Below are 12,764 nucleotides of genomic sequence, written 5' to 3'. Positions count from 1 at the left end.
TTATGGATCATATTGTTGTTTTCTTCTTTTTGGAAACTGCTTTGAGGTTTCAAGCAGTACATACATTTCATGAAATGAATAAATAATTAAATAAAATCCCAGATTAAACAGTGCCCATAATTGATTAAGGCTCAGGAAGGGAGGGGAATAGAAACTGATAGGATTGTATTATCTAACAAGGTCCTTCTCAGAGTAGACCAATTGAAAATAATGCACCTGAGGTTGGTAATGGGAAGCAACCCAATGTCTTTGCAGGCCAATTTGAGGTAAGGAAATCAACTGAAAAATTTCCCCATTTCAGCTTTTGTTGTTGTTGTTGTTGTTGTTGTTGTTGTTGTTGTTGTTGTAACATATATAGAGAGAGGGAGAGGGAGAGAGAATACCCATGAAAATGCTATACACCTGTCGACTCAGAAAGAAATCCAAATGCATTCAGTAGCATTTACTCTCAAGTAAACGGCAGCCAAAAGGGGTTGATAGGAAATGAATGAGAACTGATCATCCCATCACCATTTCCCTAACAATGCTGTCAACAACCACCTCATATCAGGGGGCATCGCTAAGCCTGAAATCCTATTAATGCTTAAAGGTAAAGGGACCTCTGACCATTAGGTCCAGTCACGGATGACTCTGGGGTTGTGCGCTCATCTCGCTTTATTGGCTGAGGGAGCTGGCATACAGCTTCCGGGTCATGTGGCCAGCATGATGAAGCCACTTCTGGCAAACCAGAGTGGCGCACGGAAACGCCGTTTACCTTCCCGCTGGAGCGGTACCTATTTATTTACTTGCACTGGTGTGCTTTCAAACTGCTAGGTGGGCAGGAACAGGGACCGAGCAACGGGAACTCACCTCGTCGCGGGGATTTGAACCGCTGACCTTCCGATCGGCAAACCCTAGGCTCTGTGGTTTAACCCACAGCGCCACCCGCATCCCTATTAATGCTTACTTGAGAGTAAATTCTACCAAACTCTGTGGGACTTTTGAGTTATGTGCGCGGGATCAGGCCGCTACAAACTCTGCCACGATACTAACCTTCCCATTTCAAGGACTTTCACTGGGGCCCCGACTCCTCAGCTTCCGAAAACACGGTCTTGCCTCTGAACGGTATATATCCCTGGAAGGTCCCTTAAGATGGCTGCATCTCAGACTATGCCATTGTTTCGAGAAAGTGGCCTCTGAACTTTTGTCCTGACATTGTTTTGATTCCCCCCACCCCACCCCACCCCCCGCTTGCCAATGATTGGAATTTGCCATAAAGGAAAAAAAATGGAACCCAAATCTCAAGCTGGGTTTTGAAAGAGCCAGTTGTTGTTTTGCTTCTCCTGGGCGCCGTGACCTGACCTGCTAATCTCTTTTTCTTCCCTTAAAGTTGTCTTCTAAATCTGAACATTAAAGGTGATTAGATACTGAAGGGACTTCTCATGCCATTAGTTAATGCTTCAAGAGTTTGCCTGGGTTCCAGCAAAGGAGCAGCCTAGTGGCAAGGTCAATACATCACCCTCCTCGACTACGCCTGCACATTCTCCAGATGATATGAGCCACCGTGGTCTGCCTCGGACCGGCTCGGAGATCGGAGGGGGTCTGGAGACGAGCTTAATTTAAAGATGAGCCGCCCTTGGGCAGCCAAAGGAAATGGCGTGTCAGCTACGTCAAAAAATAGATACTGTTGCGCAGATATATGGAGGGAGAGATGGACGCTGCCAGGGTCATTAATTACCCAGATTGCCTTTAAATGTCAGAGCCAAATCCTCACCCATTCCTTCTTCAAAACTTAAATCACCGAGAGAGACAAGGTCAGCCCAAGTAGGCTGGAATCCTGTAAAAAAAATAGAAAAACACCAAGGAGCCAAAAAGCAAAAAAAGCTGTGATGTTGTGTATATGTGCAAATGCCCTGGGCTTGTACAGGGCTGGAACAAATTTGAGAACCCGAGAATTCTCCCCTGGGGATTTTGGAGTTTTGATATTCTCCTACTGTTCTCAGAAGAATTGACTAGGGTGTCACCAAAAGGCCTTACGTATTTGGGAGATATCCTGTCGCATCCGGGCTGAAGGGGAAGGGCTGTAGTGTACAGTGGTTGGAGCACATGCTTTTGTACGCAAAGGGCCCAGGTTAACTCCTAGGTGGGGCTAGGAAATATTCCTGTCTAAAAATCTGGAGAGCTGGTGGCAGTCAGAGATTTCGAAGCTAAAGCCCTTTAGTTGTTCCTGATCTCAAAACTCCTATCAGCCCCAGTCAAAATGGTCAATGGGGAGGAATGATGGGAGCTGCAATCTGACAATAGCCAGAGGGGCAGATTCCCCACCCCCATTTCTGGTGCTGATAATTATGGGCTTGGTTGGATCATGGTTGGAAGCTGCCTTATTCCGAGACAAAACACTGATCCTATTTGTTCTACAGATTCCATATTTGAAAAGATGGGATAGCTGAATTACAATGGCATTTCAGATCTGAAAGTATTTGACGGCTGGCACATGTAGTAGCATGACTTTTTGATTGCATAGCTGTCATGCAATGGTGCTAGTATTTGGAAGCTGACATGAAATGGTACTGAGTATCTGTCAGCATTTGGCTGATCTCGTGTAATGGTGCAATCACTGTCTCGGAAGTTTTGCATTAAGGATTCTTACTATTTGACTTGTGTAAGAGCTGGTATGTAATGACCTTTTGTATTTGATCGCAGACAGCTGGTAAGATTTCAAACAGATTTCAAATGCCTCTAGAGTCACATTTAAATGCTGACTGAGGTACAATTTCACGTTTCAGTTTTCGCATTCAAAACCCAAGTGCTAAAATGGGACATTGTGACACCCGAAAGATATTTACAAAAATCTAAGAAATAACAATATCAATGGACTAACAATAATGTTTATTTCCTTTCTTCTAAGGGGGGCTCCTTCCTAATCCACACCAGCAGCTTAAGGGATACAACAATTATTTGCAAGATTGTGTACATTTCTGATTAAGAATTCTAATGCTGTTTAATTTAATTCTAATTAAAAACATTTCAGCCACTTGAAGGTCTTCTCATTTCTCCAGCCAATTCATCGCTCCACCTTTCTGCAACAAAACCTACTTTAAAAAAATCCTTATGAAAACCCACCAGCCTTTTAGTGCAAATTTCTCCTAAAAACAATTTTTTTTGTATGCGGTTTGTATTAATGTACACATTTTCCCCCCATATACAACTCGTATGTTATTTTCACTAATATCTGCATTTGTATACAGATTTTCCCTAACATATGCATTTTTGTAGATGTTGATTGGCTAGAGAACTGCATCGCAACGTTTTGATCAGTGTGGATTTTGTAGGATGGTCACGTTTTGGTTCCCTATTGTTTCAGATAGTGCGAATTTGATAGATTTGTTATTGAATGTAATCAGAATAGCATTTCTCCCGCATCCCTGGTAAGAATACAATTTGCAGGTGGAAGGGCTTGTATGCTGCCCTACCTACCTCGGAGGAGGAAAGGCAGGATTTGCTCCCTAAAAGAAGGTAAGAAATCAATAATGCCATCAGTATAATACAAGACACCTGATAGAGTTACAAAGGCAACACAGGCAGGTATCTTCCACTTTGTTGTTGTTGTTTAGTCATTTAGTCATGTCCGACTCTTCGTGACCCCATGGACCAGAGCACGCCAGGCACTCCTGTCTTCCACTGCCTCCCGCAGTTTGGTCAGACTCACGTTGGTAGCTTCCAGAACACTGTCCAACCATCTTGTCCTCTGTCGTCCCCTTCTCCTTGTGCCCTCCATCTTTCCCAACATCAGGGTCTTTTCCAGGGAGTCTTCTCTTCTCATGAGCTTCAGGATCTGCCCTTCCAGTGAGCACTCAGGGCTGATTTCCTTCAGAATGGATAGGTTTGGTCTTCTTGCGGTCCATGGGTCTCTCAAGAGTCTCCTCCAGCACCATAATTCAAAAGCATCAATTCTTCGGCGATCAGCCTTCTTTATGGTCCAGCTCTCACTTCCATACATCACTACTGGGAAAACCATAGCTTTAACTATACGGACCTTTGTCGGCAAGGTGACGTCTCTGCTTTTTAAGATGCTGTCTAGGTTTGTCATTGCTTTCCTCCCAAGAAGCAGGCGTCTTTTAATTTCGTGACTGCTGTCACCATCTGCAGTGATCACGGAGCCCAAGAAAGTAAAATCTCTCACTGCCTCCATTCCTTCCCCTTCTTTTTGCCAGGAGGTGATGGGACTTACAATCTGAAATTGACAGCAGAAGAAAATAGGGGGGGGGGAGAAGAATGGGGAGGGGAATTGCTGATCTATGCACTTAATGTTTGGTTAAAGTTAAGAATGAGGATTAAGGGGATAAGCAAATAAATTTTAAAACAGACAACATTTTAAATCCTCACCCTGAAAGTGAAACCCTGGAAGATGCAGGGCAGACAAAGGAAATGCTCTTGTGCTCAGATCCTGATTGAAGTTGGCCACTCTGAGAACAGGATGCTGAATATTTGGGAGCAGGGATCTTATGTTAAATTTCTCGACCATTGTGATAGTGAAACTCACAGAGTGGTTTTGCACTATGAGATTAAACTCAGACAATAATACCAGTAACTCATAACTAGCAAGGAATAACAGTTGTGCTGTATTGTTTTGTTTAAAAAACAATCTCCACCTTAAAACCCAATTTCAATTATAAGCTCTCTGGTTACTATATATATATATATATTTTAAAAAGTGTTTCCTCTGCTTTGTAAATACCTTGGTACCTTGGTTCTCGAATGGCTTAGTTGTCAGACAAATTGGCTCCCGAACGCCACAAACCCGGAAGTAAGTTTGGGAACATTTTTTGGAAGCCGAACATCTGTTTCGACTGTCGGCCTTGTTTTTGGGTCCAATCAGCCAATCTGAAGCCGTGCCTTGGTTTTCGAACGGTTTCGGGAGTCGAACGGACTTCTGGAATGGATTACGTTTGAGAACCAAGGTACCACTGTATATCCTGTGTCCATGAGTTCCACTGTCTGACACGCCCTCTTTGAAAGAGATTTTATGCAGGAGGCTGTTGAGAGTTTTAAGGTCTTGTGGTTTTGGGTCTTCCATCCTTGCATCCTTCTGCAGCAGTTATCACAACTTAGCCACAACCAATGTCCTGCAGCAATCAATTAGTGCCTTTAATCAACAGGGTTTGGGGGGAAGGGGGGAAACAGCTTCCTGTTCAATTTGACTGAATCAACATGTTCACCTTCAAAGCTTGGAAGGAGCATGAGGTTTTAAAAACAGAATACTGCCACCACCTGGAGACTGTGTGGAACAACACCTTGCCAAAACCACCACAGGTATATTGCTTCATCAACAGCGTCTCAGAAAAGTTTTACACATCACTTGGGAAGACAGGCGAACTAATACCAGTATAATAGAAGAAGCAAAGACCTTTGTTGGACTGGTCATGTTGTATGGATGCCTGATTATCGTCTTCCAAAGCAACTACTCTATTCCGAACTTAAAAATGGAAAGCGTAATGCTGGTGGTCAACAAAATCTTAAAAAATGTAACAGACACCAACAACTGGGAAACACTTGCCTGTGAGTGCTCCAATTGGAAAACAGCCTTTACCAAAGGTGTCATGGGCTTTGAAGACACTCGAACTCAGGACGCAAGGGAGAAGTGTGCTAAGAGGAAGGCACACTTGGCAAATCCACACCATGAACAACTGCCGCCCGGAAACCCAAGTCCCCACAGTGGAAGAATGTGTGGATCCAGAATTGGCCTCCACAGTCACTAATGGACTCATTGTTAAAACCATGTTTATGGAAGACAATCTTACTCGGCTACGAGTGATCTCCGAAGAAGAAGAAGAAGATTGCTTTGTTCATTGCTTTTAGAACCCACTTTTTTTTCTCCAATGAGATCAAGGTGGCATACATGACTCTCCTCAACAACCCTGCAAGGTAGTTCTGAGAGGCAGTGCCAGGCCCAAGGTCACCAAATGAGTTGAGTGTGGATTCGAACCTTGGTCTCCCCGGTCCTAGTCTGACACTCTAACCACATAGCAAACAAGATCAGTAACAAAATAAAAATTAAAAATAATCTAAATGGCAAACATTTGAGAATAAATTGTGCAAAAACAACAGTGAGCAGGATATATCTCTACAGCCATAAACAGTAGGTGACTTATTACAGAATGAAGCTTTTCTTGACACAAAATTGGTTCCCTGAAATATGTATATATTTGACTGTTTATTCTCAGGTGGATTACACAGATTCCAAAATATGGCAGGTAAGAAATCCCACTGATGGGAAAGGAAGTACCGTACCATATATAATATTTTAATGCCCCCTGGTGGTGGAAATTAGTATCCTCTGCCAATCCCAAAACACCTTACAACCATGTCCGTGACCTCTCCATCTGTTAATGTTATGTTGCTATTTATATATGGAAATTCATAAATATGCTCTTCACCCACAAGTCTCAAAGATCACTAGATATCCATAACACAACAGTACGACAATGCACAGGTGTACAAACATTTAAAGTGGGCTTTAAATGGAGCACAGGGACACGGGTGGCGCTGTGGGTTAAACCACAGAGCCTAGGGCATGTCGATTAGAAGGTTGGCGGTTTGAATCCCTGCGATGGGGTGAGCTCCCGTTGCTTGGTCCCTGCTCCTGCCCACCTAGCAGTTTGAAAGCATGTCAAAGTGCAAGTAGATAAATAGGTACCGCTCTGGCGTTTCTTTGCGCTGCTCTGGTTCGCCAGAAGCGGCTTAGTCATGCTGGCCACATGACCCGGAAGCTGTACACTGGCTCCCTCGGCTAGTAAAGCGAGATGAGCGCCGCAACCCGAGTCGTCCGCGACTGGACCTAATGGTCAGGGGTCCCTTTACCTTTAAATGCAGCACTAGACAGGCTACTCAGTATGGCTTTTCATTTGCTTACCAATTATTATTCTCATTAATTTATTTGTAATATTTTTTTACCGCCTTTCATCCATAGATTTCAGGGCGGTTCACAAAAAATTACAATATAAAAAAACACAAAATGCATAATAAAAAAACAAAAAGAAACCAAGAATCCCTGCTCTCACAACGCATTTAAAAGCAACGCATTTAAAAGGGTATCAGTTGTTATATCTCTATTCTATTTTGATTGGTTTTGCCTCTATGATTGCAAAATAGGGAAGTCACTCTATATGTCTGTGGTCGCCTGCGAGGATTTCCCTCGCAGAAACTCCACTCAGAACCGGAAGTGGCGACAAGGAGTCATTTTGCTCTGCATCCCCTTTGGGTGACTTTCCAATCTAGCCTCAGCAGCGAGTGCCGCTTTAACAGAGGAGGAGCATTTCCTCCGCCGCGCATGCGCTTTAGGGGAGCGGCGGAACCTCTTGTCACGTGACCCCCGAGCTACATCGCAACATGGCGGCGCCCAGGGAGCGGCGTGACTGCTAGGAGTAATGTTGTTTCTCCCTTGAATTGAAGCGGTTCTCGCTGGATTCCGTTCCGGAAAGAGAAAACGCAGCTGTTTCAAGATGTCGCGACTTATCGTGAAGAACCTGCCGAACGGGGTGAGAGGCGGTGTGCAGAAGGCAGTTTGGACTGGTGTGGACGTGACTCGCGTGGGGTAAAGGGACTCTGGGCGAAGAGCATAACAATCTGCTGGATCACGGCAACTGTGTGCTACTAGCCATAATGGCTATGCTTTATTTCCAGTGTTAGAGGCATTATGCCTCTGGTTACCAGCTGGGGATTTGTAGGCGGGGAGAGTTGCTCTTGGGCTCGAATCCTGCTTTCCCACAGCCATCTGGTTGGCCAGGATGCGAACAGGATGCTGCAGTAGATGGGCCATTGACCTGATCTAGCGGGGTTCTTGTGGTTTTTAATGTGCTTAAGGCACAAATGTAAACACAGCAGCACTCCCCACTGCTTGTGATTCCCAGCATCTGGTATCCAGAGGCATTCTTCCTCTGGCAGTGGAATTAGCACACAGCCGTTGGGGCTGGTATATGTCTAAGCCTCCTATAAAGCCTTCCTTTTTGGTGTCGATCGCTGCCTGTTGTGGGAGATAATTCCATAGTTTTAACAATGCTGCATGGATAAATTTCTTTTCTCCTTCTTGAATGCTTCAGCGTTCTGTTTCATTGGATGTCTAGCGTTATGGGAGATGGGGATGTTCTCTACATCATGCATAATCCTATACATCTCTATCGTGCTGCTTCCTCTTCACCTTTTCTCTAAACTAAATAGCCCCAGATGTTTGCCACTTCATTATAAAAACAGGCCTGATGGATCAGACCAAAGATCCATCTAGCCCAACTTCCATTCTCTCACAGTGGCTTGAAGACTCCTCCTGTCCGCAGACTATCTGTTGCAGGGATGGGGAGCCTGTGGTCCTCCAGATGGTTTTGGAATTCCAGCCCCCATCAGCCCCATTGCTAGGGATAAAGGGTCACAGCTCAGTGGCAGAACATCTGTTTTGCTTCCAGAAGGTTTCAGGTTCAGTCCCTGGTAGGGTTTGGAGAGACCCCAGTCTGTAATCCTGAAGAGCCGCTACGAGTAAGTGTTGACAATACTAAGGCAGGTGGACCAATGGTCAGAACTCAGTGTAAGCGAGCTTCCTGTAATGGGAGCTATAGTCCAGCAAGACCTGAAGGGCCTCGGGTTTCCTGTTACCGGCATGTTGTGTTGTTAACACTGCTTGAACAAATCTGTTTCTTCTAGATGAAGGAAGAGCGCTTCCGGAACCTCTTTGCTGCATTTGGCACGCTGACCGACTGCAGTTTGAAATTCACCAAGGATGGCAAATTCCGCAAATTTGGGTTTATTGGTTTTAAATCAGAAGAGGATGCCAATGTGGCCCTTGCCCATTTCAACAAAAGCTTCATAGACACAGCCAGAGTGACGGTGAGGTGTCTTTCAGATGCACTAAAATGTCAAGTAATGGTGCAGGATGTTAGGTTTTTTGTTTTTTTTACCAGGTGGGGAGAAAGAGTCGGGATTGCTGTGCACTACTCTGAACCTAGCTGCCTATCAGGAAGACAACAAGAAAATCTGGAGTGGGTGGTATCCAACTAAGACTGCATTCACACAGCAGCTTATTCCATTTCCCTGTCGTTTCCTTGCCTATATCTGCACATAATTTACTTCCAGAAATGTAATGTAATATAGCACAAGTTTAGTGCTAATCTCTCTCTGATTTGCTTCCAGAAAACCCCCCACAGAAATTAATACTAAATGTGCACTATATTCCAGGAAGTAGCCTTTATGTTGTGTGAAAGTTCATATATACCATATTTACTCGAGTCTAATGTGCCATTGAATCATAAAGACCTGCACCATAACCATTTGTGATTTTTTTTGCAGGTTGAATTTTGTAAGTCTTTTGGGGACCCACAGAAACCCAGAGCCTGGAGCAAACACTCTCTCAAGCCCCCAGTGTTAAAGGAAGCTCCTGAAAAGTTTACAAAAAGTTCTGGTCATAAAGAAGCAACACAAGTAAGATTTTTTTTAAAAAAAAATTACCGTATATCGCGGCGTATAAGGCGACTCGGCGTATAAGACGACCCCCCCAACTTTTTATGTGAAAAAACAGAGTTTGGGGTATACTCACCCAGCCCGGGCTCCATGGTGGCTGAGGTGGTGGCGGCGGCTGGAGCGGCGGGGAGAGCGTCCCCCGTGCCGCACAGGAGATCTCCGCGCTTGCCGGCCAAGCGCACAGCGGCCTCCATGGCTGCTGAGGCGGCGGCTGGAGCGGCTGGAGCGGCGGGGAGAGCCTCCCCCTCGCCGCACAGGAGGCCTCCGTGCTTGCCGGCAAAGCGCAGGACGGCCTCCATGGCTGTTGAGGCGGCGGCAGCGGTGGCTGAAGCAGCGGGGAGAGCCTCCCCCTCGCCACACAGGAGCCCTCCGCGCTTGCCGCCCACGCCCAGCCCGGGCTCCATGGTGGCTGAGGCAGCGGCTGCGGCTGGAGCGCCGGGGAGAGGCTCCATGGCGGCTGAGACGGCGCACGCACGGCACGCTGAGTCGGCGCGCGCACGCAGCCAGTGGCGGTGCGGAACTCCGGGTCACGTCGCATGATGTTGCCGGCGTACAAGACGACCCCCGACTTTAGAGAAGATTTTTCGGGCTTAAAAAGTCGTCTTATACGCCGCGATATACGGTATTTCACTTTGTCAAAGTTTATTTCACTTTTTGTTTGGTTTTCTTGGCTCTCTCTTTTCTTCTCTTGAGACCTGACTGTCTGCAAATTGGTATTAAATGTCTCCTGTCATTTTAAAGTAACCATTTAAAAAACCCATATTTTTCAGGAGAAAAAGAAAAAGAAGAATCGACCGGGGGAGTTAAAAGAGGCAAGCATAAGCTATTTATTTATTGACTGCATTTATATCCCACCTTCTTCTCAAAGGAGCTTAAGGTTGTGTACGTGGTTCTCCCTCATCTCACTTTATTCCCACCAAAACAAACCTGGCAGATTGGTTGTGGGCTAAGAGACAGTGACTGGCAGAAGATCACCCAGTAAACTTCATGGCTAGGTGGGAATTTGAACCCTGGTCTCCCAGGTCCTAGTCTGACCAGATGTACCGCCAACTCCCCATAAAGCATGCTACATATACAGCAGTAACTTGGAAATGCCAGGGGTGGAGGATAAGAAAGTACTGTTTATGTATGTGACGACCGTGGCTAGAATACTATTTGCCCAGGGATGGAAAGAAGAAAGAGCCCCATCGAAGGAATAATGGATAATGAAGAAGATGGACTATGCAGAGATGGCAAGGCTGACTGGGAAGATCAGGCACCAAGAGGATAAAAAAAATTAATAGAGAATTGCATAACTTTATAGAATATATTAAAGAACAATGTAAAGATTTAAAAACGTTTGCAGGATTGATATAGCACTGTAACTTAAAATCACAAAGGATAAAAATGAAATACAGTGGTATATAGTAATTATTATTATTATTATTATTATTATTTATACCCCACTTGTCAGATCGTCAGTGGTTGCTCATGAGTAATCAGCCAGAAGCAGAACTTCTAATAACTTAAGTTCTTTATTGTGCAGATATTTACAGTGGAGCTAAAGTAAAAACGTCCATCTCATCCCTCAGCAGAGTCCGGGAATGACCGTTTCCGGTTCTTGGTCCAGCACAGGAGGCGTGGGATTCTGAACCCCTGCCTCCCCCTTCCACGCCCTTCCTCCCTGCGAGATCGGAGCGCGGGAAAAGGTCCCTGTTCCCTGCTTGGTGCTGAGGCTCTGTGATCCTGACACAGCCCCTGCCCCGACTTCCTGCTTCCATCTCCCCCTCCCCACTGGAGGAGTGGTCGCCTCCTCCAGAGGAGGAGGATGACAAACTGCGGAGAGGGGGAGGTGGTTCCCTGTACTCCAACTGACCTGGGAATCCTACCTGTCGGGGTGAGGGGGGTTTCCTGACACCACCCATCTGGTTTACGAAATTAATCCGTTCCGGAAGTCCGTTCTTAAACCGAATCCATTCTTAAACCGAGGCGCTCTTTCCCTAATGAGGTCTCCCGCTGCCAGTGCCCTTCCACCGTTCGGCTTCTGTTCTTAGACTGCGGTAAAGTTTGCAAACCGGGACACTACTTCCGGTTTTGCGGAGTTCGTAAACCGAATCATTCGTAAACAGGGCTGTTCTAAAACCAAGGTACCGCTGTATAATAATTTGGATAAAGGTAATTAGATGCAGTTAAAAAAGGAAGATAAATTTTGGAAGCCAAAGGAGGGGTGGGGGGGAGATCTGGGGGTTCAGGAAACCCCATAAAGGTACAAATATGAATTATGGTTTAAATTAAACAAGTTGTTGTTGTTCAGTCGTTCAGTCGTGTCCGACTCTTCGTGACCCCATGGACCAGAGCACGCCAGGCACGCCTATCCTTCACTGCCTCTCGCAGTTTGGCCAAACTCATGTTAGTAGCTTCGAGAACACTGTCCAACCATCTCATCCTCTGTCGTCCCCTTCTCCTTGTGCCCTCCATCTTTCCCAACATCAGGGTCTTTTCCAGGGAGTCTTCTCTTCTCATGAGGTGGCCAAAGTACTGGAGCCTCAACTTCAGGATCTGTCCTTCTAGTGAGCACTCAGGGCTGATTTCTTTGAGAATGGATAGGTTTGATCTTCTTGCAGTCCATGGGACTCTCAAGAGTCTCCTCCAGCACCATAATTCAAAAGCATCAATTCTTCGGCGATCAGCCTTCTTGATGGTCCAGCTCTCACTTCCGTACATTACTACTGGGAAAACCATAGCTTTAACTATACGGACCTTTGTCGGCAAGGTGATGTCTTTGCTTTTTAAGATGCTGTCTAGGTTTGTCATTGCTTTTCTCCCAAGAAGCAGGCGTCTTCTAATTTCGTGACTGCTGTCACCATCTGCAGTGATCATGGAACCCAAGAAAGTGAAATCTCTCACTGCCTCCATTTCTTCCCCTTCTATTTGCCAGGAGGTGATGGGACCAGTGGCCATGATCTTAGTTTTTTTGATGTTGAGCTTCAGACCATATTTTGCGCTCTCCTCTTTCACCCTCATTAAAAGATTCTTCAATTCCTCCTCACTTTCTGCCATCAAGGTAGTATCATCAGCATATCTGAGGTTGTTGATATTTTTTCCGGCAATCTTAATTCCGGTTTGGGATTCATCCAGTCCAGCCTTTCGCATGATGAATTCTGCATATAAGTTAAATACGCAAATTTAAATTTTTTTACACGCACACACTTGTTTAACTTTTATAAGTTAAACAAGTGTGTGCGTGTAAAAAAATTGTTTTTGAAATTTTGGAGAGAAAGAAAGGAAATGCCGGGGGTGGA

General features: G+C 45.4%; 1 protein-coding gene across 1 annotated transcript in view; it reads left to right on the top strand.

Annotated features, from left to right (window-relative positions):
- The first annotated feature begins 7,421 nt into the window (after window positions 1-7,421).
- RBM19 (RNA binding motif protein 19) overlaps window positions 7,422-12,764 on the top strand; it is a 99,141-nt gene continuing 93,798 nt past the window's right edge. Inside the window, exons 1-4 of the mRNA XM_033174638.1 lie at window positions 7,422-7,517; window positions 8,671-8,853; window positions 9,313-9,444; window positions 10,254-10,295. Coding sequence (XP_033030529.1) covers window positions 7,482-7,517; window positions 8,671-8,853; window positions 9,313-9,444; window positions 10,254-10,295 — 393 coding nt within the window. The 5' untranslated portion in view covers window positions 7,422-7,481. The remainder of the gene's footprint in view (window positions 7,518-8,670; window positions 8,854-9,312; window positions 9,445-10,253; window positions 10,296-12,764) is intronic.

Source organism: Lacerta agilis, chromosome 17 (assembly GCF_009819535.1).
Source record: "Lacerta agilis isolate rLacAgi1 chromosome 17, rLacAgi1.pri, whole genome shotgun sequence".
Lineage (NCBI taxonomy): Eukaryota > Metazoa > Chordata > Lepidosauria > Squamata > Lacertidae > Lacerta > Lacerta agilis.
This window is presented reverse-complemented; position numbering and strand designations above follow the sequence as displayed.